Source organism: Bufo gargarizans, chromosome 1, assembly GCF_014858855.1.
Source record: "Bufo gargarizans isolate SCDJY-AF-19 chromosome 1, ASM1485885v1, whole genome shotgun sequence".
Classification (NCBI taxonomy): Eukaryota; Metazoa; Chordata; class Amphibia; order Anura; family Bufonidae; genus Bufo; species Bufo gargarizans.
This window is the reverse complement of record NC_058080.1, coordinates 637,263,143-637,288,995: the sequence shown is the minus strand read 5'-3', so window position 1 is coordinate 637,288,995 and position 25,853 is coordinate 637,263,143. Positions and strand designations below refer to the sequence as shown.

At 45.1% G+C, this 25,853-nt stretch overlaps 1 protein-coding gene across 2 annotated transcripts in view; it reads right to left on the bottom strand.

Moving 5' to 3' along the window:
• Positions 1–25,853, bottom strand: part of TTC37 (tetratricopeptide repeat domain 37) — a 168,709-nt gene that overhangs the window by 108,189 nt on the left and 34,667 nt on the right. For both annotated transcript variants that reach the window (XM_044275999.1, XM_044276000.1), the window contains exons 9-14: positions 24,016–24,156; positions 15,970–16,074; positions 15,752–15,891; positions 13,821–13,907; positions 10,152–10,255; positions 3,860–3,986 (exon numbers count right to left, since the gene is read on the bottom strand). In XM_044275999.1, coding sequence (XP_044131934.1) covers positions 3,860–3,986; positions 10,152–10,255; positions 13,821–13,907; positions 15,752–15,891; positions 15,970–16,074; positions 24,016–24,156 — 704 coding nt within the window. The remainder of the gene's footprint in view (positions 1–3,859; positions 3,987–10,151; positions 10,256–13,820; positions 13,908–15,751; positions 15,892–15,969; positions 16,075–24,015; positions 24,157–25,853) is intronic.

Here is a 25,853-nt window from a genome sequence, read left to right as displayed (position 1 = left end):
AGAATATAAGAGTATATGCCTTTATACATGCAGTGGTCATAAAATCTTAGGCCTCTTTCACACTTGCGTTGTCCGGATGCGGCGTGTACTCCACTTGCCGGAATTACACGCCGGATCCGGAAAAACGCAAGTGTACTGAAAGCATTTGAAGACGGATCCGTCTTCAAAATGCTTTCAGTGTTACTATGGCAGCCAGGACGCTATTAAAGTCCTGGTTGCCATAGTAGGAGCGGGGAGCAGCATACTTACCGTCCGTGCGGCTCCCGGAGCGCTCCAGAGTGACGTCAGGGCGCCCCATGGTAACCATTGAGAAAAAGCTAAACGTCGCATCCGGCAATGCGCCGAAACGACGTTTAGCTTAAGGCCGGATCCGGATCAATGCCTTTCAATGGGCATTCATTCCGGATCCGGCCTTGCGGCAAGTGTTCCGGATTTTTGGCCGGAGCAAAAAGCGCAGCATGCTGCGCTATTTGCTGCGGCCAAAAAACGTTCCGTTCCGGAACTGAAGACATCCTGATGCATCCTGAAGGACGGACTGTCCATTCAGAATGCATTAGGAAAATCCTGATCAGTATTCTTCCGGCATAGAGCCCCGACGACGGAACTCTATGCCGGAAGACAATAACGCAGATGTGAAAGAGCCCTTAGTCCAGTAGAACAGTAATTTATGTATAAGTAGTTACATTCTATCAATAGGAAAGGGGATAAACGCTGGGACCCCTACCGATCACAAGAACAGGGTTCCTAAAATAAATGGAGAAGCTGATCAAACATGCGCTGTGCTACTCCACTGGTTCTCTATGGGACTGTCAAAGCTGAGAATACCACTGGGCTATTTCCACCAGTCACATAGAGAATGAAGGGAGGGGCACCGAGCATGTTCCATTCATTCATTATGGGGTAAACAGCCCCATTCTCGTGACTGGTGGGGATCCCAGCAGTCAGACCCCACAATCTAATAGTTATCCACTATTCTGTGGATAAGAGATAACCTGTTATAACTGGAATACCATACAACGCTTGGAAAATCCCTTTAAAGCCTGGATCTTGTGCACCATTAAATTATGCATGTCCTGATGAAGGTTGGCACCACAAACACGTGCAACGGGTTGAAAAGACGCTGCAACGCTGAGGAGTTCATGTGTTACTATTAGGGATGAGCGAATTGACTTCAGATGAAACATCTGAAGTCGATTCGCATAAAACTTTGTTCTAATACTGTACGGAGCAGGAGCTCCGTACAGTATTAGAATGTATTGGCTCAGATGAGCCGAAGTTATTGCTATGCGAAGTCTTGCAAGAATTTGCGTAATAACTTTATAAATTAATTTCTACTGCAAAAAAAAATTTCCCGTTTGGTTTCAAGTGGTACCTTGGAACCAAATCCGAGTTCGGTTTTTTACAGTATAAATTAATTTATGAAGTTATTACGCGAAGTCTCGCAAGACTTCGTGAAGCAATAACTTCGGCTCCTGCTCCGTACAGTATTAGAACGAAGTTTTATGCAAATCGACTTCATAGTTACTATCAAAATCATGTGAAATGTATTTGTGTGTTCTTTTATGCCCCCACTTACCCACAGCTGCCATGGAAAAACATTAGCATCCTACAAATTGCATCACAGGAGCACTTATGGGCTGACAAGCCGAGTCCATTCCTCTGCCAAACTGCATGGCATGTCTAAAATGACCATGGCATCTATAGGGTTAAACAACCGGGAACAGACAAGCCATTACACACAGGCAGTGTTCCCTCTAAGGTCTCTTTCACACAGGCACATTTTCAGCGCGGGTGCAATGCGTGAGGTGAACGCATTGCACCCGCACTGAATCAGAACCCATTCATTTCTATGGGGCTGTGCACATGAGCAGTGAATTTCACGCATCACTTGTGCGTTGTGTGAAAATCGCAGCATGCTCTATATTGTGCTATATATGCTCTATATTGTTCACGCAACGCAAGCCCCACAGAAGTGAATGCTTGAAAATCACAAGCATCTGCAGGCAAGTGCAGATGCTGCGCGATTTTCACACATGGTTGCTAGGTAACATTATTATAAAGGAAAATAATAGCATTCTTAATACAGAATGCTAAGTAAATTAAGGATGGAGGGATTACAAATGGTGATGGTCCATGTGACGAGCGCAGTGACGTCATCAAAGATCCTTTAGCCAGGTCCTGAAGAAAGAAGAGGAGATCCGCTACGTGATCAAGTGGATGGGGCGAGTTAAATTTGTTTATTATTTTTAACCCCTCAATGGACATTTTACTAAGCATTCTGTATTAAGAATGCTATTATTTTCCCTTATAACCATGTTATAAGTGAAAATAATAAAAATCTACAGAACCCAAACCTCTGTAAAGAAGTCCGGGTTCGGGTCTGGGTACCAAACATGCAGATTTTTCTCACGCACGTGCAAAATGCATTAAAACACTTTGCACTCGCACTGAAAAATTGTGCATTTTACCGCGGCGCACCTGCATCCTATCCGGCCCTCACACGCGTCGCCCGTGTGAAAGAGCTGCTGAGCGAGGTCGGCTCACAGCTATCAAAGGTGGGCGATAGGAAAATCTAAGATAGGCTACTTTCACACCTGCGTTAGGTGCGGATCCGTCTTGTATCTGCACAGACGGATCCGCACCGATAATGCAAACGCTTGTATCTGTTCAGAACGGATCCGTATGCATTACCATGATAATGCCACCGGTTTGTTTTGACTTACACTTAAAGTCAATGGGAGGCGGATCCGTTTTCAATTGCACCATATTGTGTCAGTGAAAACGGATCCGTCCCCATTGACTTACATTGTAAGTCAGGACGGATCAGTTTGGCTCCGCCTAGTCAGGCGGACATGACAAGCAGCGTTTTGGTGTCCGCCTCCAGAGCGGAATGGAGGCTGAACGGAGGCAAACTGATGCATTCTGAACGGATCCTTATCCATTCAGAATGCATTAGGGCTAAACTGATCCGTTTTGGGTCGCTTGTGAGAGCCCTGAAACGGATCTCACAAGCGAACCCAGAAACGCCAGTGTGAAAGTAGCCATAATTGGTACATCAAAGAGCATACAGTGTAACCCCTGCACCATCCCGTGCAATACAGTATAATCCCTGCACCATACTGTACAATATACAGTATAATCCCTACACCATGCTATACAGATTACATTATAGTTAAATTCGCTCACACTTCGTTTGGTGGTAAAAGGTAAATTGCGTTATGGATTCCGGTACCACGGACCATAACGCAATTCTATGACAGAATGCCTTTAGAGGCATTCCGTTATTCATTCCGTCATAATAGAAGTCTACGGGCTGCAAACCGGATCCGTCCTGTTTCTGTTATGCAGGAGAGGACTCCCCTGCATAACGGAAACGGGACGTATCCGGTTTGCAGCCCATAGACTTCTATTATGACGGAATGAAAACGGAATGCCTCCATTCCATCATAGAATTGCGTTATGGTGCGTGGTAACGGAATCCGTAACGCAATTCACCTTTTACCACCAAACGAAGTGTGAAGAAATTCATAAGCGGAAAGTCGCTCATCTCTGATTAATCCCTGCACCATGCCGTACAATATACAGTGTGCTGTCCGCATCCGTAGTTCCATTCCGCTGCCCCGCAGAAAAATTAGAGCATGTCCTATTCTTGTCCGCAGCCAATGACAAGAATTGGCATTTCTATCATAGTGACGGCCGGTGTCCGTGTTTTGCGGACCGCAAAACACTTGCGGACGTGTGAATGGACCCTTACACTGTGGTAAAGACACTACAATCATGACATGAGAGTACTTCCAAATACCACACACAAACCAATAATCTTAAAACGAAATACAACTAATGGGTTAAACAAAGGTACCTTCAAGAACTGCGTTACTGCCTTTGTTTTATCTCGCTTGGTTTCTTCATTCATGCACCAAAATGTTAAACCAAGGTTGAAATAGTAGTCTGCAATCTCTGGATTTTTCCCAATAGCAGTAAGAAAACTGAAAAAAACAAACAAACATGCATCATACATATTGACGCAGCCTACATAGTGGTGCAGGAATCATCACTATGGTGACATTCCAGTGAAACACCCTAGTAAAACTGCAGATAAAAGGGGGGAGTATGTCAAGCCCTGCACTCCAGAACATTTTGCATTTTTACACCACTCAATCCAGTTATGAAAAGTATGTAAATAGTGGACTTGGTTAGCTATGTTAATGAGTTTCACTTCTGAGCTGGGACCTTTTAAAAAATAATAATAATCACAAATAAGTACCAAACGGCTCCAGTAGGGGGAGGTGTACTAACTGGAGGAGCATTTCTAGACCAAAGTGTTAGATTTAAAGATGAACCATTATGGCACAAATTGGCCAGAAAGTACACTAATCCAGGATCAGGAAAAACTGTCTTCAAATATTACTTTCTTGTCTTTCCAGTTAATTATACAACTTGGAAAAATAGATTTTTGTACTTACCGTAAGATCTGTTTCTCTTCAGTTCATTGGGGGACACAGGCTTGATCGTTGGTATAGCTGCTGCCAGCAGGAGGCGACACTAAGCACAAAAGTGTGAGCTCCTCCCTCCAGCTATATCCTTTCTACAGGGACAAAGCTAAAACAGCTTGTACAAAAGCAGTAGGAGAAGCAAAAGAAAAACAGGAAAACCAAACAATGTACAAACTCAGAACGAGGCCCATAACAAGAGAGAATGGTTGGGAGCTGTGTCCCCCAATGAACGGAAGAGAAACAGATTTTATGGTAAGTACAAAAATCTAGTTTTCTCATCCGTACCATTGGGGGACACAGGCTTGACCATGGGATGTTTCAGAGCAGTCCCAGTGGTGGGCCATAAACGAAGAAGCTCTCCAGCCAATCAGAGAACCACCGTCTGCAAAACTCTACGCCCAGAGAAGTGTCAGAAGATGCAAAGGTGTGTACTCTGTAAAATTTGGAAAAGGTGTGCAAAGACGACCAGCTAGCCGCCCGGAAAACCTGAAGGGCCGAAGCCCCATGATGTACTGCCGAAGAGGCCCCTACTGCCCGAGCAGAATGAGCAGTAACCTGGAGCCCGGTCACTGATGCGGTACGCTTCCACAATGGCCAAATGAATCCATCAGGAAATGTAAACTTTGGACGTAGCAAACCCTCGTCTCTGTCCCTCTGGAATGACGAATAATGAATCTGTCCGTCGCAAAGAGGACATCTGAGACAGATAGATGCGAACGGCCTGAACCAAATCCAGAGTGTGGAGCGACTGTTCACGAGGATGAGATGGGGAAGGACAAATGGAAGGGAGAATGATCTCTTCATTGAGAAGGAATGCCGACACAGAAGGAAGGACTGGACAGGGCGAAGGACTACCGTACTTTGTCCTGATGGAGGATAAGGAAGGGCGACCGACAGGAAAGAGCTGCTAGTTCCAACACACTATGGATGGAAGTGACTGCCCCAAAAAGGCCACCTTGTAGGACAGGAAGCGAAGGGACACCTGCTGCAAAGGCTCAAACGGAGAGGACTGGAGAGCGCTGAGCACCAGATTAAGGTCAAAAGGATTCAACGGAGGACGGTAAGGGGGAGCAGCATGCGCCACCCCCTGCAGAAAAGGTCCGAACCGCAGAAAGCAAAGCCAAGTTCTGCCGAAGAAGAATAGAAAGGGCCGAAACTTGCCCTTTGAGGGAACTGAGAGTCTGCCCCAAGCCATTGCCCGACTGCATGAAAGACAAAAGTCGCGGCAACGAAAACCGAATGTAAAACAAGAAAAGAGGGAGGCAGCACCACATGTGCGGTGGCACTTTGTAGAGAGTGGTTTGATAAAGGTTAGGGTACGCTTATCATCTGTGGTTGTGAGGAGCCTTGCTGGTAATTATAGGTTTCGGTACGTCGGGGCAGGGAGACGGATGAGTCGATCCAGGGAGGCTGGGGAATGGTCCCAGATGGTCAGAATGTGCCGCTGTGGAGCCCTGGTATGGAACTCAGCATAGGGCACTGCTTCGAAGGAAGAGATCATGTGGCCCAGAGCCCTCATGCACTGGCGAATGGGAAGAGGCTGAAGCCGCAACAAAGAGAGAGGATCTGACGTCGGAGAGTGGAGAGTTTGTCTGGGGGCAAGAATATCTTTTCCTTGATGTCTATCGAGGACAGGTACTCCCCTGGGTCCATGGATGCAATAGCCAAACGCAGGGACTCCATCCGGAAGCAGCGGAGCCGAAGGAAACGGTTGAGGGCTTTGAGGTCTAGGATGGGACGGACTGTATCCTCTTTCTTGGGAACTACAAAGAGATTGGAGTAGAATCTGCGAAAACGGTCTTGAGGCAGAACTAGAACAATAACTCCCTGCCGCAGAAGGGTGAGAATAGCCTGAAAAAAGGAATGGAGGAGGGGGGGGGGATGAGCGGAAAAACTGGGGCGGAGGTGGGGACCGGAACTTCAGTTTGTAACCCTCCGAGATGACTTCTCGTACCCAGGCATCCGATATGTGAGGTAGCCACCCATGATGGAACAGATGAAGACGACCTCCCACTCTACTGGGGGTCGCCAGAGACCGCAAGTCATGCAGAGTAGGACTTGGGGGCATAGGGCTTGGAGCCCTGCTGGTTTTTTACACCTGTTGAAGCGCATCCTGTTCTGCAGCAAATGTTTTTTTTTTTACCCCCGTAGCATCAGAGATAATCTCACCCAGGCGACTGCCTACCTGCAAAAGGGAGGGACGTCAAGGCCCGTTTAGAAGCATTATCCGCTCCCCGGCAAGATAGCCAGAGGGTACGGCGAATAGCCCTGAAAAGGGCTAAAGAGCGGGCCAAAAGCCTGGCTGCGTCCAGAGAGGCCTTACAGATGTAAGAACTGGCACGGGAAAGTTGCACTGCAATATCTGAAAGTATCTCCGAGGAGTCCCCAGAGGCGAGGCCCTGACGTAGCTTGTTTGCTCACTCGGTCATAGCCTTGCTAACCCATGTAGAGGCAAAAAGCGGGAGAAGGCAGTGCCAGTGACTGGTCAAAGGGTGGCCGCGCGGCCAAAAGCCCCAGCATTTCAACAATGGCCCTGTTGGAATGGGAAACATCCTTCACCATCTTAGACAGAAAGCGCACCCACTCCGGCTCTACCATGGGCTAGGCAGGGTCAGAGCCACTTGGTGGTGGAGCAGAGGAGATTCAACTGACCGGATGGGAATTTTGAACGACAAGAAGCACATGCAAAATGTTGCACAGAAGTGACTCCCGGCTTTGGGGCCTGGGATCTGGGTTCGGACATAGCGAGTACCTGTAGTGAAAAGTAGGCTGGCTTAAGATAGAACCTGTAGAAAGGGGAGAAAGAGCTCAGCCGGCCTGTGTCCCTTACTGCAGCCTGTCCGAACAAAAAACCTGATGTTAGAGTTCGCAGAGTTCCTCCTGAGCAGGCGATGGGCGGGGTCAGAGAAACAAGCGCAAAGAATTTGCGCCAGGAAGCCAGATGAAGGGGGGGGGGGGGGAGAGCGGGGAAAACTCATGCCCCGCCCCCCGCGATAATGAAAAGGAGCGCTGGCGCACAAACTGACTCCCCTTAGAGGTCTTTCTCCCCAACCCCCTGTACAGCGGTGCTGCCGCGAGGAGCCGCGGCCGGGCAGAGATGCCAGCAGAGTGAAAAGTACCCGCGGGAGCGGATCAGAAGTGGACTGCAGTAGAAGCCGGGCTCGCTTGTAACTAAGAAGGAATAATGGAACTCTGCAAGAAATAGTTGGGGGCTTGAGGGCAGACAGACGGACGGGTGGAAGTGTGTTGGGGGGGGGGCCAGAAAGAAGCTTGGCAAGCACAGAGGAATTCCCTTTACCGCCACCCCCCCACAGGAGATCTTTCCATGCAGCTGTTAACCCTTCCCACGCCTGGGGGGACAAGGCTTCGTGGGGGCCATCCACAGCAAGTAACCTGAGAAGGGGAGGGGGGAAGAAAAAGGGGGTTTCGAGCCAGGAATACTTACCCATCTGAGTGTAAGCAGGGAGGTCTGCCTCCTACAGACACTAAGCTAAAACTGTTTTAGCTTAGTCCCTGTAGGAAGGGTATAGCTGGAGGGAGGAGCTCACACTTTTGTGGGTAGTGTCGCCTCCTAGTGGCAGCAGCTATACCCATGATCAAGCCTGTGTCCCCCAATGATTTGCTATTATATGGGAACCTTGGAGGAAATTCAGAAGTTTATCACTCCCTTAATTACAGTCAGGTCGCCCCCTGGCTTGCGATTCGCCTGTACTGGATTCCCACGTCATGAGGAGAGAGGGACCTTCTTTTTAAAAAGCAGCGCGTTCGGCCGCCGCTTCACAGCCAAACTAGAGCAGGAGGCTATCACCACGCCGGTGGGACAGCTGATGTACAGCTATACTTATATGTTTTACAGCTAGTCAGTTCCGCTCCTGATGAATCTTAGATAGATGAAACACGTAGAGCTGATTTCAATCACTGATGATATAGTCCGAGCTGTAAGATCCTGGCATCCGTTGCTTCAGATGAAGCTTAACTTAGTGCCTGATTAGTTTACTAGCTTGCGAGTCCCCCATTTTCTGGGGGGTCCTCCCTTCACCTGCGTTCAATACTAGACACCAGGCATGTGTGTAGGGAATATTCCCAGTGAGTGTGCACATTTACAGTTCCCTATACGTACAACACAGTTGGGGCAAATATGTGGATTGTATTAGGCTGAGTTCACACAGGCGAGATTTCCGCGCGGGTGCAATGCGTGAGGTGAACGCATTGCACCCGCACTGAATCCAGACCCATTCATTTCTATGGGGCTGTGCACATGAGCGGCGATTTTCACGCATCACTTGTGTGTTGCGTGAAAATCGCAGGATGCTCTATATTGTGCGTTTTACACGCAACGCAGGCCCCATAGAAGTGAATGGGGCTGCGTGAAAATCGCAAGCATCCGCAAGCAAGTGCGGATACGGTGCGGTTTTCACGCACGGTTGCTAGGAGACGATGGGGACCCGATCATTATTATTTTCCCTTATAACATGGGGCTGGAGGGGTTAAAAAAATAATAATAATTTAACTCCATGGTGATGAATCATGTGATGGACCATGTAATGAGCGCAGTGACATCATCACAGGTCCTTTACCTCACAGATGAAGACAGAAGAGATCCCGGCCGCACGAACAAGTGGATTAAGGTGAGCTAAAAAAAAAAAAAAAAATTTTTTTTTTAACCCCTCCAGCCCCGTTTTAGTAAGCATTCTGTATTCAGAATGCAAATTTTTTCCCTTATAACCATGTTATAAGAGAAAATAATAATGATCGGGCCTGGGTACCACATTCATTTTTTTATCACGCGTGTGCAAAACACATTGCACCCGCGCAATAAAAACTGAACAACGGAACGCAATTGCAGTCAAAACTGACTGCAATTGGGTACCTACTCGCGTGGGTTTGCCGCAATACACCCGGGACGCATCTTGAACAAATCCATCACGCCCGTGTGAACCCAACCTTAGGGGTCTCGCAATTTCACTGCTTTATTTATATCCATTTCCCTCCCCTGACACAGAGGGGGAGTGAAGTTGGTTGCAGTGGTACATATTTGGGGGCTTTTGTTCACCTGTTGGGCACATCTTCATTCCCCTGTGGGCGATAGGGGGTGGTGGAGTTTTTTTTGTTAGACCCACTGTTCACTTAACCCTGCTGCTCATGACCCATATTTTTCAGTCCTCTGAGCGTTCTAGTGCCGCATCGCTCCATATGGGAAACCTATTATGTTTTCACTCCTGTTCCCCTGTTTTTAGTGTACTGTGTACTGTATACCAATACATTTTTTATACACTGCACACACCTCACTTCCCCCCCATTTTCAGTGAATTTAATTTGAAGTTGTGCCCTGAGGGTAAGACCACATAGCATGGCCCTGTGACGTTCGGGATGCGATCGTGCTGCAATCAAGAACGAAGCGGCCAAACGGGCAGAACTGGGCCCTAATTAACCTAATGAGACTGCACTGTTTAAGCTGGTCTGCATTGTTAATGACAGTGCGGATTTTCAGGGGTCGTGTGGCTATTAACAATAAACATAGGCTAAACAGTGTGGCCCGTCTGGACGTGTGGTTCTTGATCGCAGCACAGCTGAATCCCACATGCCACATGACTGTGCCGTGTGGTTATACCCTTAGAGAAAGTGCAGTTGCTTGAGGTGCCAGGGACACAACATTACCTTTTCTCAGCCTCTACGTAGTTCTTTTGGGTGCAATAAAGCTGACCCTCCAAAAAATGCGTTTCTGCAAAGTCAGGATGCGTCTGGTGGAGTTCTCTACAAACCTGAACAAATATTGTAAATTAACAAACATGATACATGGTACAAATGTCTCAGAATTTGAGTTACAGATAGAAGCAGCAGCAAACATAGCTTCCAACTTTTACTCCATATTTATTTTAAAGAAAACCGCCCCCCTTTGAAACAAATGATAAGATTGATGGTGCGCAAACCTATAAGGAGTTTACAGATTTCTAAAATGATTTACATAAAAAGAGCTAGCAATGAAATAAGTGTGATTTTGTATTGTGAACTACTTGTCTTAGATGCAAATATTTGCATTAGTTTTCACAAAGAAATTAAAATTTTACAATAAAATCCCCACCACCCTATTCCCCAACATTTCTAATATTACATATTTCTGGACACACAGATGGTTATAGAAGCGAATAAAGCAATAAAAGACCCCTTAACAGCAGTGTCACCACCTCTTTGTTTTTTACTTTATCTGCTAGCGGTATGGACACATTATCATAGGTTCCACTATAAACATCTGAGCAGCCATAAGATTTCATATTCACTCTAGGGAATCAAATTATCCCTTCTGAGCATTTAATATTCAAAAACAGAGGATGCCCGGCCAAATTCTGGAAAGTTTGGGGAGCGTGGTGGACTTCATCTATTACTGTGCCTCATTCAGATGCCTTGCTCCGTTTGCTTCATGTATGATACCTGCTGTACCCAGACTATGAAGATGTATTATGGACTCTGTACCTTGCTTGTTTTTTGTTCAATTAAACAAGTGTAAAAAAGAAATATTCATTTTCCTCCCCAACGTTACAGAATTCTATTAGATAACCTTCCACCAATATATAATAAAATCTTGACACCAGCAGAATCGGTGGGGCAGATATACTAAGACTGGCATTACATCATGACAAGTCCATGAGCGCCTAATGTACCAAATTTATTAAGAGCCCTGGGTCTCTCAATAAATTTGGTGCACCTCACACCAGTGTGTGTCAAGACTGACATATGAATCGCCAATCTTGATAAATTGCCCCAAAACATATCTTAATACTCAAGAAGAGTTTGTGTTCCCTAACTAGGAGGAATATCTGGCAAGATTTAATGGCAGCTTACACAGAGCTCCATTATCCTGAGATGACAAAGTAAGGTCATCCTAAAATAATTCTTTGCTGCTTAATCACATATACAGAGGCCAGTCCTGGGACCACAACTTTCACAATTTGTGAGATGCAACCCTCGTCAAATACCGTACATTCCTTGTATTCCAAACTATTTCGTTTTCTATGAAAACATTTTGGGGGAGATTTATCAAACCTGGTGCAAAGCAAAACTGGTTTAGTTGCCCAAAGCAACCAATCAGATTCCACCTTTCATTTTTCAGAGCGCCATTCATGGATCAGTCTGATTGGTTGCTATAGGCATCTTAGCAAATTTTGCTTTGTACCAGTTTTGATAAATCTCCCCCTTTCAGTTCCGTGCTCTGGAGAGGCGCTACTCTGGTTTTGTCGAGTGGCTTATTGTCATCACACATACTGCAGGTCTGTGAAATTTCAATTGATATCTTATAGGTCATCAATGTTTGATTGGTGTCCAACCTAGGGGACATCTACTGACCCCATTATAGCCACATCCTCACAAGTGTGGCTGTGCCTGGTGTTGCAACACAGACCTACTCAGCCCATTCATTAGTTAGGCCATTAATCTGAATTCCCAGAAAACAGCTTCAGGCCATGTTCATAGCAGAAATTATTCTAATGAACAGAACTGATTTTCAGTTCTAAAAATTTCTACAACAAATCTGATGGCGTACTAAATATAAGGATTACTTGTCAGGAGTATCAAGTTAAAGATTCTCAACAGAATTTATAAGCATAAAACTATTACATAACAAAAATACACTCCTAAACATTGGAATTGCAACACCAAGAATAGTTATGAAAATTGAGGAAGTACATAGTAGGTGTCACTAAGATCTGGAAATGATCAAATTTTCAAGCACCTAGCTCCAATCTGTGGCAAGGGAGGGATATAAAAGCCAGATTGAAAGCAAAGTTTTTTTAACCTTGTGAAATCTCAAAATCTGATCAAGTCACTTGGTTCGATGCCTCCTGTTCATCGAAATGCCAGTTATTGTCACTTGCCACAAACTGAGAGGGACAGAATACTTGCACTGAGAGATCTTGGGGTTTACCACTCAGGTAGATTGTTATGCCCCTAGGCCGATATGTCAGCACTTTTAAATGTCCCAGTGGTTGGGAGAACGACAAACTGGAATGACAGCAAGCGGTGCAGAGGTGAACCTCTGCATGTAAGGATCATCTGATTAGAAGAATGGCATGTAGTGATCCATTCTGTACTGCAAGTGAAAATGGACATCACATCCCAAGCCTAGGCAAACAGTGTATACGCAAACTGAAGACATTTGCACAACACTGAACTATGAGGCAGACGTCCAGCTACAGGTGTTCCATTGACCTCATGCCATCGTTCTCAAAAGCTATTATGGTGCACAGCAGGACGGCAATAGAGGTTGAAATGGAGGTCTATCTTCAATGATAAGTCCTGCTTTTATTTAGGATGCAATGATAAGCGGAGATTGGTCTGGAGACCACATGGGCAACGCCATGAAAAGGCCTTCACAAGGGAACATCACACTGGTCCTACTCCAACGATTAGGGTCCATTCACACGTCCGTAGTGTATTGTGGATCCACAATACACCCGGCCGGCACCCCCATAGAACTGCCTATTCTTGTCCGCAATTGTGGACAAGAATAGGACATGTTCTATTTTTTTCCGGAGCCGCGGACCGGAAGATTGGGGGCGTGCTCCGGAAATGTGGATGCAGACACCACACTGTGTGCTGTCGCATCCATTCCTGCCCCATAGAGAATGAATGGGTCCGCACCTGTTCCGCACATTACGGAACGAGTGCAGACCCATTTTACTGACGTGTGACTGGACCCTTATAGTGTGGATTGGCATAATGTATGGTAGCTGGACTCCTCTAGTCTTCATTTCAGGTATACTAACAGCTCAGCGTTACAAAGAGTCCCAGGAGCCATTTTAAATGGACAACACTAGGCTGCATATTGTATATGCTGCTGTGAGCAGCGTACTTGGCCTAAACATGCTACCATGACAGCATCTCCAGACTTGTCTACCATCAAGCACATTAGGGACATCATTGCTTGGCAATTGCAAAAGGAACTGCCAGCAATGGATCTTTATGATCTGCAAGTGCATTCAGTGTGGTAGAACATTCCTCAGACAACCATTAAAAACCTCATTGATTACATGCATTGTACTTGTTCTTTCAACACTTACATTTGTACAATGTTTAGAATATGTGTATGTTTGCACTTCTTTTCAATAAAAACAAAAGCGTAAAAAAAAATCATTGATAGCATGCCATGGCGTGTAAGTGTGTATTTTTACGCATGTTGCTTATACTCGATACTGTTTTTTTTATTTTTCATTTTTTTTATCATTTGCATTTCCTCAACATGTCTATCAATCCTGTGATTTCCATAATTCCACAAAACTGTAATCAGTAAACTACCAGTCTATATATATATAACTGATGAGGACACAAGCATACCTTAAATGCTTCTTCTAATGATCCCCTCTTTAAATATGCCTTCCCTTTCAGGGCAATAATAACTGGATCATCATCTTTATTGGAAACCTATAAAAATGAAACATATGCACCATTTTAGTTATGACTGACAAACCATTGGCAATTATAGAAATCAACAGTAATTCCGTTTCAACAGGTTATCCAGGAATTAATAGTGATGTGGACCTATCCACAGAAAAGATCATCAATACTTGGAAAGATGCCAGGAGCCGGCTGTGCTCACCGGAGATCTGGTAAGCATGGTGGTTCTCTGAAACAGCTGATCGGTGGGGGTGCCAGGACTCAGTGTAATAGGGATGACATATCCTGAGGACAGGCCATCATTATAAATTCTTGGATAACCCCATACTCAAATTATCTGATGATAGAACAAACAGAAGTCAAAGTTTCCATGTTGTGGGCTGATTAAAAGGGTTGTCCAGCCTTATGCTCATTTTTAAGTCCCAGCAGCCCGTTGTCCTGTTGAAAAAATTCTAACTCACTACCCGACCAGATGTTCCAGCTCCCTTCAGTGTTATTATTGTGTCCATCATGTAAACTTCCAGATGGATAGGCTCGCATGCACCTCTGCAGCCAACGACGTCACGTCACTGCTGGGTCACTTGGGGGCATTTCACCGCTAAGATCAGTTCCCCATCTAAAAGTTTACCAGCCCGGGACAGAAGATAATGGAATGAAGCAAGGAGGCGTAACGGTGCATCAGGGAAGTATTATTTTTTTCACTAGGTACAACACGTTGCTGAGGTTATCCAGTACTATAAAAATGTCCCCCATATGCTGGCAGCCAATGGCAGACGGGGACGAGCCTTCCTAGCATTGCGAGTGATGCTATTGAGGCTGGTCCTCGTCCGCCATTGGCTGCACCCCCCCTTCCCCCGACACCAGATGTTTTGGTCCAGGCACGGGGAGAAGCAGCAGCGGCGATGTGGGGACCAGGAGCGGCACAGGGAGCAGTGTAAGTATATTCAGTGTGAGGGGCCCGGCATATGGGGGACATTTTTATAGTATTCGATAACCCCTTTAACAATGAGCATAACCCTGGAAAACAGGTAGATAAGAATCCAGCATCTGAGTGAAATCTTTAGTCTTAGGCATGAACCGCTTAGGCAATGCAAGGCTATCAGTAAGGGTGTAATCCGCCCGAAACGCGGAAGCAGTTCATGCCACTATAATTTTACTCAGACGGTGGATTCTTATGGATGACAGTCCTGGGTTTTCAGCCCGAGTCGCGTGGCAATCCTTGCACTGATCCAGGGTTAACTGTTTTATCGACTCACAACAATGATTGCAGCTTCTTGGGTGAACCGTTTGTCAACTTTTTGCATTATATACGGCTGGACAACCCCTTTAAGCCCTAAGAGCTATTCACTCAACAGTTATACAACTTATACATTATATGTTTCAAGTACAGGCCAATTTACAGGATCCCATTTAGTCCTCATGCAGACGACCATTTGTGTTTTGCGGTCCGCAAACCGTGATCTACAAAACATGGATACTGGCCATGTGCATGCCGCCATTTTTTACCCCCTTCTATAAAAAGGTCTATCCTAGTCTGCAAAACGGACAAGTAAAGGACATTTTAATTTTTTTTGCAGGACTGTGGCACGTAGATATGGATGCAGACAGCACACTGATGCGGGAAAACAATGCAGTCGTGCACATGAGGGCTTAATGTAAGAGAGTTGAGAGGGTATATACAGGGTATATCAATATGTAATGACCTTCAGCAAGTGAATCACTGTAAAATGTAAAACCCTTTTAAATACCCCTGTCTGGTAATAGCAATTGCCTAGAGACATTAATCAGAAGTGGTGGGGTGCACGTGAAGTACTGCATAAGATGTATAAAACTCCTCCACAATACGCACAAATTGGACAGCTTTTCCATACCTGGTCCAGGATTTTCAGTATCTCCTGAGAGTGATCGATATCTGTGCATTCCAGCAAAGCCTGTGCTTTCAACCCAAGAGCACGATCCTTCTGTTGAGTGTCCCCACGAGCGAAATCATCCTGAGATAGAACTTTGATGGCTAAAATATGGATTAGACAAATCATAGTTTAGATAAAATAAAAAAATATATATATGTTCGAAAATAAATGCTCCTCACCTTGTTCACAAGATAAAGTGGCCTTTTCATGTTTGTGCATCTTCAGTTGAGCTTCTGCAAGAAAGTACCAGGCACTACTAGGACACAACTTCACCTGCTGGACTCCTAGAAAAGCACAATGCAGTCTCATCATTGTATGAATGGTTGCTTACTCTTTTAAATATGGCTGTCCACCTCTTAACCCCTTAAGGACCAGGCTCATTTTCACCTTAAGGACCAGGCCATTTTTTGCAAATCTGACCAGTGTCACTTTAAGTGCTGATAACTTTAAAACGCTTTTACTTATACAGGCCATTCTGAGATTGTTTTTTCGTCACATATTGTACTTCATGACACTGGTAAAATAAAGTCAAAAAAATTAATTTTTTTGCATAATAAAATACCTAATTTACCAAAAATTTGGAAAAATTTGCAAATTTCAAAGTTTCAGTTTCTCTACTTCTGTAATACATAGTAATACCCCCAAAAATTGTGATGACTTAACATTCCCCATATGTCTACTTCATGTTTGAATTATTTTGGGAATGATATTTTATTTTTTGGGGATGTTACAAGGCTTAGAAGTTTAGAAGCAAATCTTGAAATTTTTCAGAAATTTACAAAAATCCAATTTTTAGGGACCACTACAGCTCTGAAGTCACTTTGCGAGGCTTACATAATAGAAACCGCCCAAAAATGACCCCATTCTATAAACTACACCCCTCAAGGTATTCAAAACTGATTTTACAAACTCCGTTAACCCTTTAGGTGTTGCACAAGAGTTATTGGCAAATGGGGATGAAATTTGAGAATTTCATTTTTTTGCCTAATTTTCCATTTTAACCCATTTTTTCCACTAACAAAGCAAGGGTTAACAGCCAAACAAGACTGTATCTTTATTGCCCTGACTCTGCCGTTTACAGAAACACCCCATATGTGGCCGTAAACTACTGTACAGCCACACAGCGGGGCGTAGAGTGAAAGGTGCGCCGTATGGTTTTTGGAAGCCAGATTTTGCTGGACAGTTTTTTTGACACCATGTCCCATTTGAAGCCCCCTGATGCACCCCTAGAGTAGAAACTCCATAAAAGTGACCCCATCTAAGAAACTACACCCCTCAAGGTATTCAAAACTGATTTTACAAACTTCGTTAACCCTTTAGGTGTTGCACAAGAGTTATTGGCAAATGGGGATGAAATTTGAGAATTTCATTTTTTTTGCCTAATTTTCCATTTTAACCCATTTTTTCCACTAACAAAGCAAGGGTTAACAGCCAAACAAGACTGTATCTTTATTGCCCTGACTCTGCCATTTACAGAAACACCCAATATGTGGCCGTAAACTACTGTACGGCCACACAGCGGGGCGTAGAGTGAAAGGTGCGCCGTATGGTTTTTGGAAGCCAGATTTTGCTGGACAGTTTTTTTGACACCATGTCCCATTTGAAGCCCCCCTGATGCACCCCTAGAGTAGAAACTCCATAAAAGTGACCCCATCTAAGAAACTACACCTCTCAAGGTATTCAAAACTGATTTTACAAACTTTGTTAACCCTTTAGGTGTTGCACAAGATTTAATGGAAAATAGAGATACAATTTCAAAATTTCACTTTTTTGGCAGATTTTCCATTTTAATATTTTTTTTCCAGTTACAAAGCAAGGGTTAACAGCCAAACAAAACTCATTATTTATGGCCCTGATTCTGTAGTTTACAGAAACACCCCATATGTGGTCGTAAACCACTGTACGGGCACACGGCAGGGCGCAGAAGGAAAGGAATGCCATACGGTTTTTGGAAGGCAGATTTTGCTGGACTGGTTTTTTGACACCATGTCCCATTTGAAGCCCCCCTGATGCACCCCTAGAGTAGAAACTCCAAAAAAGTGACCCCATTTTAGAAAGTACGGAATAGGGTGGCAGTATTGTTGGTACTAGTTCAGGGTAGATATGATTTTTGGTTGCTCTATATTACACTTTTTGTGCGGCAAGGTAACAAGAAATTGCTTTTTTGGCACGTTTTTTTTTTTGTTATTTACAACATTCATCTGACAGGTTAGATCATGTGGTAATTTTATAGAGCAGGTTGTCACGGACGCAGCGATACCTAATATGTATAAAAATTTTTTTTATTTATGTAAGTTTTATACAATAACTTCATTTTTAAAACCAAAAAATTGTTTAGTGTCTCCATAGTCTGAGAGCCATAGTTTTTTCAGTTTTTGGGCGATTATCTTGAGTAGGGTCTAATTTTTTGCGGGATGAGATGACAGTTTGATTGGCACTATTTTGGGGTGCATATGACTTTTTGATCGCTTGCTATTACACTTTTTGTGACGTAAGATGGCAAAAAATAGCTTTTTTTACACCGTTTTTTTTTTTTTTTTTACGGTGGTCACCTGAGGGGTTAGGTCATGTGATATTTATATAGAGCCGGTCGATACGGACGCGGCAATACCTAATATGTATACTTTATTTTTATTTATGTAGGTTTTACACAATGATTTTATTTTTGAAACAAAAAAAATGATGTTTTAGTGTTTCCATAGTCTAAGAGCCATAGTTTTTTCAGTTTTTGGGCGATTATCTTGAGTAGGGTCTCATTTTTTGCGGGATGAGATGACGGTTTGATTGGTACTATTTTGGCGTACATGCGACTTTTTTGAATACTTTTATTACCTTTTTTGGGAAGTAAGGTGGGCAAAATTTCAATTTTCTCATAGTTTTTATTTTTTTATTTTTATGGCGTTCACTGTGCGGGGAAAGTAACATGGCCGTTTTATAGATCAGGTCGTTACGGACGCGGCGATACCTAATATGTGTAGTTTATTTTATTTTTTTAATTTTTATTCAGTGATAAATGTTTTTTTTTTAAATCTTAACTTTTTTCACTTATTCTTTTTATTTTTTGACCCAGACCCACTTGGTTCTTGAAGATCCAGTGGGTCTGATGTCTGTAAAATACAGTACAGAAACTATATAGGGTACTGCACTGTATTTTACTTACACTGAACAGATCTATGCTTTCAGCACAGATCTGTTCAGCACCATGGACAGCAGGACGCCTGAGCAGGCGTCCTGTTGCCATGGGAACCTTCCCCGTCTGCTCAGTTATGGTCAGAACTTCGCAGACGGGGAAGGGTGAGGACGGGGCTTCGGGGGGCTCTCTGGGGGCTCTCTCCCTCTCCATCGGGGGGCTGCAAAGGCACAGCAGCCCCCCGATCGGAGAGGGAGGGAGCTCCCTCTTACTGTTAACCTTTTCCATACAGCGGTCCGTACGGACCGCTGTATGGAAAGGGTTAAACGGCTGACATCGCATCAACGATGTCAGCCGTTTATACCAGGGTGCCAGCAATGTGCTGGCACCCTGGTATACCCACTGTACACCAACGATTACGCAATAGGAGGCGGGCGGGGGATCGCGATCCCGCCTGCCGCACCGCCCGCCTCCCGCAACGCCCCCACCGCCTGCGACACCCCCCCTGCACCACCCGCCGCCATCAAATCATGCAGGGGTGCAGGGGGGGGTGTACTATATTGATTTTAGGCACTCTAAAGTTTCTGATCCCCGCGGTCAGGGACCGCGGGGATCAGAAACTGCAAAAAGCGCAGCAAACCGCAGGTCTGAATTGACCTGCGGTTTTCTGCGATCGTCGATGCGGGGGGGGGGTCAAATGACCCCCCCCTACATTGTTACAGGATGCCGGCTGAATGATTTCAGCCGGCATCCCGTTCCGATTAACCCCCGCGGCGCCGGCATCGCTATTTAAAGCCATGACGTACCGGTACGTCATGTGTCCTTAAGGACTCGGGAAACATGCCGTACCGGTACGTCATGTGTCCTTAAGGGGTTAAAGGGCATCTGCCAGCAGATTTGTAGCTATTACACTGTCTGACCGGTTACATGTGCACTTGGCAGCTAAAGGCATCTGTGTTGCTCCCATGTTCATATGTGCCTGCATTGCTGAGAAAAATGATGTTTTAATATATGCAAATGAGCCTCTAGGAGCAACAGGGGCGTTGCTGTTACACCTAGAGGCTCCACTCTCTCTACAACCGCTGTAACCTCTCCATTTTGAATGGCAGGGCCATATAGTGTAAGGCTACATTCACACCGTAAATTGCAGACCACACATGGCCGGTGCAATATAGGACAAGAATAGGACATGCTCTATATTTTTGCGGGGCTGCGTAACGGTACTACGGATGCAGACAGCACATGATGTGCTGTCCGCATCTTTTGCAGCCCCATTGAAATGAATGGGTCCACACCCGGCAAAATTGTGGGAATGGGGGGCGTGGCCGGAAGCTGATATGAGCGGACGCATGTAGAAGAGCTCCGGACCCAAATCCCTAACTTCTACTTTATCTTGATACATACCTGCCGCAAAAATTACCTCCAGAACCAGCAGGAGGTCGGGAAAGACCCGTAACATAAATATGTCCAGGAACAGAGCGCAGTCCGCTGCAGATCGCCTCCGAGAATTTGCCCGCGTGGAAGACCAAGATGGCGCGGGCTCACGCACTTCATCAGCAGAGGTGGTAACGGAGGATCCCGCGCAAGTGGGAGCGGAACAGGCAGCCACCGAACCATCCCTAAAGCAAGTTACTGAACAACTACTGCATGCAATAGCTACCTGTCGTACATCGATGGTGGGGAAACTGGAGGAGGTGAAGGTGGACATAGGCCTGCTCCGCCATGACATGCAGGCTATTCGGGATCGCGTAAAAGAAGCTGAGACCAGAATATCTGATGTGGAGGATCGCCTACAGCCAATACCCACGAAAGTGCAAGAGCTGGAGCAGAAGGTCAGCTTCTGGCAACAAAAATGTGACGATTATGAGAATCGTACACGCCGTAATAACTTACGGATAATCGGAATGCCCGAAAAAGCAGAGGGCAACAATCCGTGTGAATTCGTCACTACATGGCTGCGCAGCTCCTTTCCAGAGGCGACTTTCTCAGCAGTGTTTATTATAGAGCGAGCACACCGCGTACCCGCCAAACCTCTTCCACCGGGGACCCCACCGAGACCCCTGCTTGCACGGCTTCTAAACTCGATGGACAGAGACCATGTGTTACAGATGGCACGTACCAAGCGAGAACTCAAGTATGAAAACAGCAACATCATGATTTTCCCAGACTTTTCGTCTGAATTGCAGAAAAGAAGGGCGACGTTTAGCACAGTGAAAAGGAGGCTAAGAGAGAAGAATCTGCCCTATTCTATGGTATACCCGGCCCGTTTAAGAGTGGTGGATGGGGAAGTGAGCCGATTTTTCAACAACCCTGAAGAGGCCACTGATTGGCTGGATGGAAGGGGGAGAAATGCAAAAGCTCCCAGGTGAAGCTATGGACACTGAAGATTTGTTGTCGGCATGGCAAGGAGAGCCGGGGACTTGAACATACTGTCAGCGGTAACGTTATATACATGTGTATGAACTCAGCTTTGGGAAAGCTAGGATACTCTTAGTCGCTGTTATAATATTTCTCCTTTGTTATCTCCCGCATACATGTTCATACCCAGACAGGGTCAGAGAGGGGGAAAGAAAATGTGGTAGGAAAAGAAAATTGTGGGAATGGATGCGGACCCGGTCATATAAATGTACCCTTATCATCTTCTCACTTGGCTCATTTTTGCTTGTTTCTTTTTTACTTACTCTGAAGGGACACATATCTGGCCATAATTACTGTGAGGGGGCACATATCTGTTATAATTACTGTGAGGGGACACATATCTGGCCATAATTACTGTGAGGGGGCACATATCTGGCCATAATTACTGTGAGGGGGCACATATCTGGCCATAATTACTGTGAGGGGGCACATATCTGGCCATAATTACTGTGAGGGGGCACATATCTGGCCATAATTACTGTGAGGGGACACATATCTGTCCATAATTACTGTGAGGGGGCACATATCTGTCCATAATTACTGTGAGGGGGCACATATCTGTCATAATTACTGTGAGGGGGCACATATCTGGCCATAATTACTGTGAGGGGGCACATATCTGGCCATAATTACTGTGAGGGGGCACATATCTGGCCATAATTACTGTGAGGGGGCACATATCTGGCCATAATTACTGTGAGGGGGCACATATCTGTCATAATTACTGTGAGGGGGCACATATCTGTCATAATTACTGTGAGGGGGCACATATCTGGCCATAATTACTGTGAGGGGGCACATATCTGGCCATAATTACTGTGAGGGGGCACATATCTGGCCATAATTACTGTGAGGGGGCACATATCTGGCCATAATTACTGTGAGGGGGCACATATCTGGCCATAATTACTGTGAGGGGGCACATATCTGTCATAATTACTGTGAGGGGGCACATATCTGTCATAATTACTGTGAGGGGGCACATATCTGGCCATAATTACTGTGAGGGGGCACATATCTGTCATAATTACTGTGAGGGGGCACATATCTGGCCATAATTACTGTGAGGGGGCACATATCTGTCAATTACTGTGAGGGGGCACATATCTGGCCATAATTACTGTGAGGGGACACATATCTGTCCATAATTACTGTGAGGGGGCACATATCTGGCCATAATTACTGTGAGGGGCCACATATCTGGCCATAATTACTGTGAGGGGGCACATATCTGGCCATAATTACTGTGAGGGGGCACATATCTGGCCATAATTACTGTGAGGGGGCACATATCTGGCCATAATTACTGTGAGGGGGCACATATCTGGCCATAATTACTGTGAGGGGGCACATATCTGGCCATAATTACTGTGAGGGGGCACATATCTGGCCATAATTACTGTGAGGGGGCACATATCTGGCCATAATTACTGTGAGGGGGCACATATCTGTCATAATTACTGTGAGGGGGCACATATCTGTCATAATTACTGTGAGGGGGCACATATCTGTCATAATTACTGTGAGGGGGCACATATCGGTCCTGCTTACTGTGAGGGGGCACATATCTGTCATAATTACTGTGAGGGGGCACATATCTGTCATAATTACTGTGAGGGGGCACATATCTGTCATAATTACTGTGAGGGGGCACATATCTGGCCATAATTACTGTGAGGGGGCACATATCTGTCATAATTACTGTGAGGGGGCACATATCTGGCCATAATTACTGTGAGGGGGCACATATCTGGCCATAATTACTGTGAGGGGGGCACATATCTGGCCATAATTACTGTGAGGGGGGCACATATCTGTCATAATTACTGTGAGGGGGCACATATCTGGCCATAATTACTGTGAGGGGGCACATATCTGGCCATAATTACTGTGAGGGGGGCACATATCTGGCCATAATTACTGTGAGGGGGGCACATATCTGTCATAATTACTGTGAGGGGGCACATATCTGGCCATAATTACTGTGAGGGGGCACATATCTGGCCATAATTACTGTGAGGGGGCACATATCTGGCCATAATTACTGTGAGGGGGCACATTGTAGGCATTACTACTGTGAAAAGGGCAACGTGTGGGCAATACTACTGTGTGCTGACACAAAGGGGAAATAATTACTATGTGAGAACATTATGGGGACTGGGTGTGTATAGTTATGTTTTGGGTAGAGTTAGAGGGGTTGTCTAGTATGAAATAAATTGCTGCACATATTGTCCTTCTTTTCTTTTTTTTGAAATGTTGGGAGTTATGCTCCAGTTATTGCATAATGCAAACTAATGTTTGTTGCTTAATCATCAGGAGACTAATAGGGCTGGGACACTGATGCCTCCCCAAAACCCGGCCTTTCCTGCTCATTTATTCTCTTCAGACTGCCCTCTGCCCTGCCTGTGTTTTCGGCTCACTCTCGCTTGTGAGTCGGCTCACATAATTCTGGCGAGCCGGCTCTTTGTACCGGAACAGTCACGAACGACCCATCGCTAGTGTCAAGGGGTTAATAGTTATGGGGGCCCTTCAATTTATACAGTAAGGAAATATCTAACAAAGCACTGATATAATTATTCACAGTAACAGATGCTGCTTTGAACACAATTATATTGGCAGTAATGTAATGTGCTTGCGCTTAGCTTTAACTATACATAATGAACATACAGCACTTTACCTTGGGAAAGGTTTTCTGCTGCCTTCTCATACTTTTTATCACGTAGAGCTTTGACTCCTATTCCGATGAGACCGGGACCACTGCGTGGCTCCATTTCCACAAGTTTATTATAACACTCTACAGCTTCTTCACTGACGTCCCCTGAAATATAGCAACAACGATAGATCAACCTGGGATATGCCATCAATACGTGATTGAACGAGAGTTCAGCTCATACATTTGAATCAAGTGATGGGAGGCACCATAACCCCCTACATTCAGAGGACTGACATGTGCTGGGAGTCAGACCGCCACGGTTTTCATTGTTATAGAGGATAAAACATAATTCATATATTTTCATATACATTTCAGGGGCGCAAAAACAAAAGCAGCAACTGCAAAGTATTTACCACATTTGTCAGGACAAATGACCATTATAAATAGTGTGAAAATTGGAAACTAGAAAATACTTAAAGTCAAAAGGGCTATAAAATATCCAAATGTATACAAGTTTATTATTTATTTGTACATAAGTTTAAAAAAAAAGCTGGTGCCACCAATCAGATGTTGACAACAGATATCAGTCCTGGTGGAAACCCCCTCAAGGCCCCCTGGTCTATTATCTGTACGATCTACTCATTTCCGAACAATTGAAATTATAAATTGGACAGTGTGAATGGAAGGAAAGATCAATGATAAACCATTGTTAAAGGGGTTGTCTCATCTTAAACTGCACTTTCACAAGCCAATAATCTGCCCATGAAAATATATCGCCGATCACCTGATGAACCAGCGCTCGTTCATCCTGTGATCCTGTCGTTCATGCAGGCACCAGATCATGCAGCAGATCGTGTGGTCTAAACAGCGATCTGCTGCTCAGAAACCATGAATCTGTATGATGCCGATCCGTCGTCCTCATAGAGAGAAGGAGATCTCCCTGAACGCGCAGAATAGTCCCATCTAAATCCTTCCCGACATTCAGTGGAGGTGAAGCATTGTATTTACATGCAGCAATCTCCTCCACAGTATGATGAGCAGTCGCTATTGCGATCGTTTACAGCTGCATTGTTTCTAGGCACCTTACAGCTGTTTAGAGAACATGATCTGCTGCCCAGAAACAATAATTTAGATGCCTGCATGCCAACGACAGAATCACCCGGTGAACGAGCGTTTCGCTCGTTCATCGGGTGATCTTCTGCACCTTTACATAGGCAGATTGTAGGGAACGAGCTCAATAATCTGCCCGTCTAAATCCCCCTCAAGTGCTGGCCCGGGATGGCCGGAGTTAAGGAAAAGGTTGAGCTGTGGGAACTCTGCTGTTCCCTTAACTCCCATAGCAATAATTGGGAGCTACACTGTTCCTGTATCTTTCTAAAGATGCTTTTACACGCCTAGATGAGGAGCGGACTGTTGGGAAGGAAGCGTTCATTACTGAGAGTCGGCTGCTTGCTCAGTGGAGATGAAGCTCTGTATTTACATGCAGCGATCACCTCCACAGTATGAGAACGAGGGATTGCTATTGTGATTGCTCGCCCTCATACAGCTGTATTGTTTCTGGGCAGCAGAAGTGCCTGCACGAACAACCGTTTCACCCAATGAATGAGTGTTTCGCTCTTTCATCGGGTGATCTCCTGCATCTTTACATAGGCAGATAGTCAGGAACAGGCGCTCACAGGAACGTTCTCTCCTGATAATCTGCCGGATACCTATACATGTAAAACAAGTGCTTTACCAGATTGTAAACATCCCACCAGAAGCAATTGTGGTAACTCTGTCTAAGCAGGTAAATCTTCAGACTCACCAATTTCCATATTATACGCCAACTTTTTTTTACCAAACCAAAAATGTATCCAACCCCT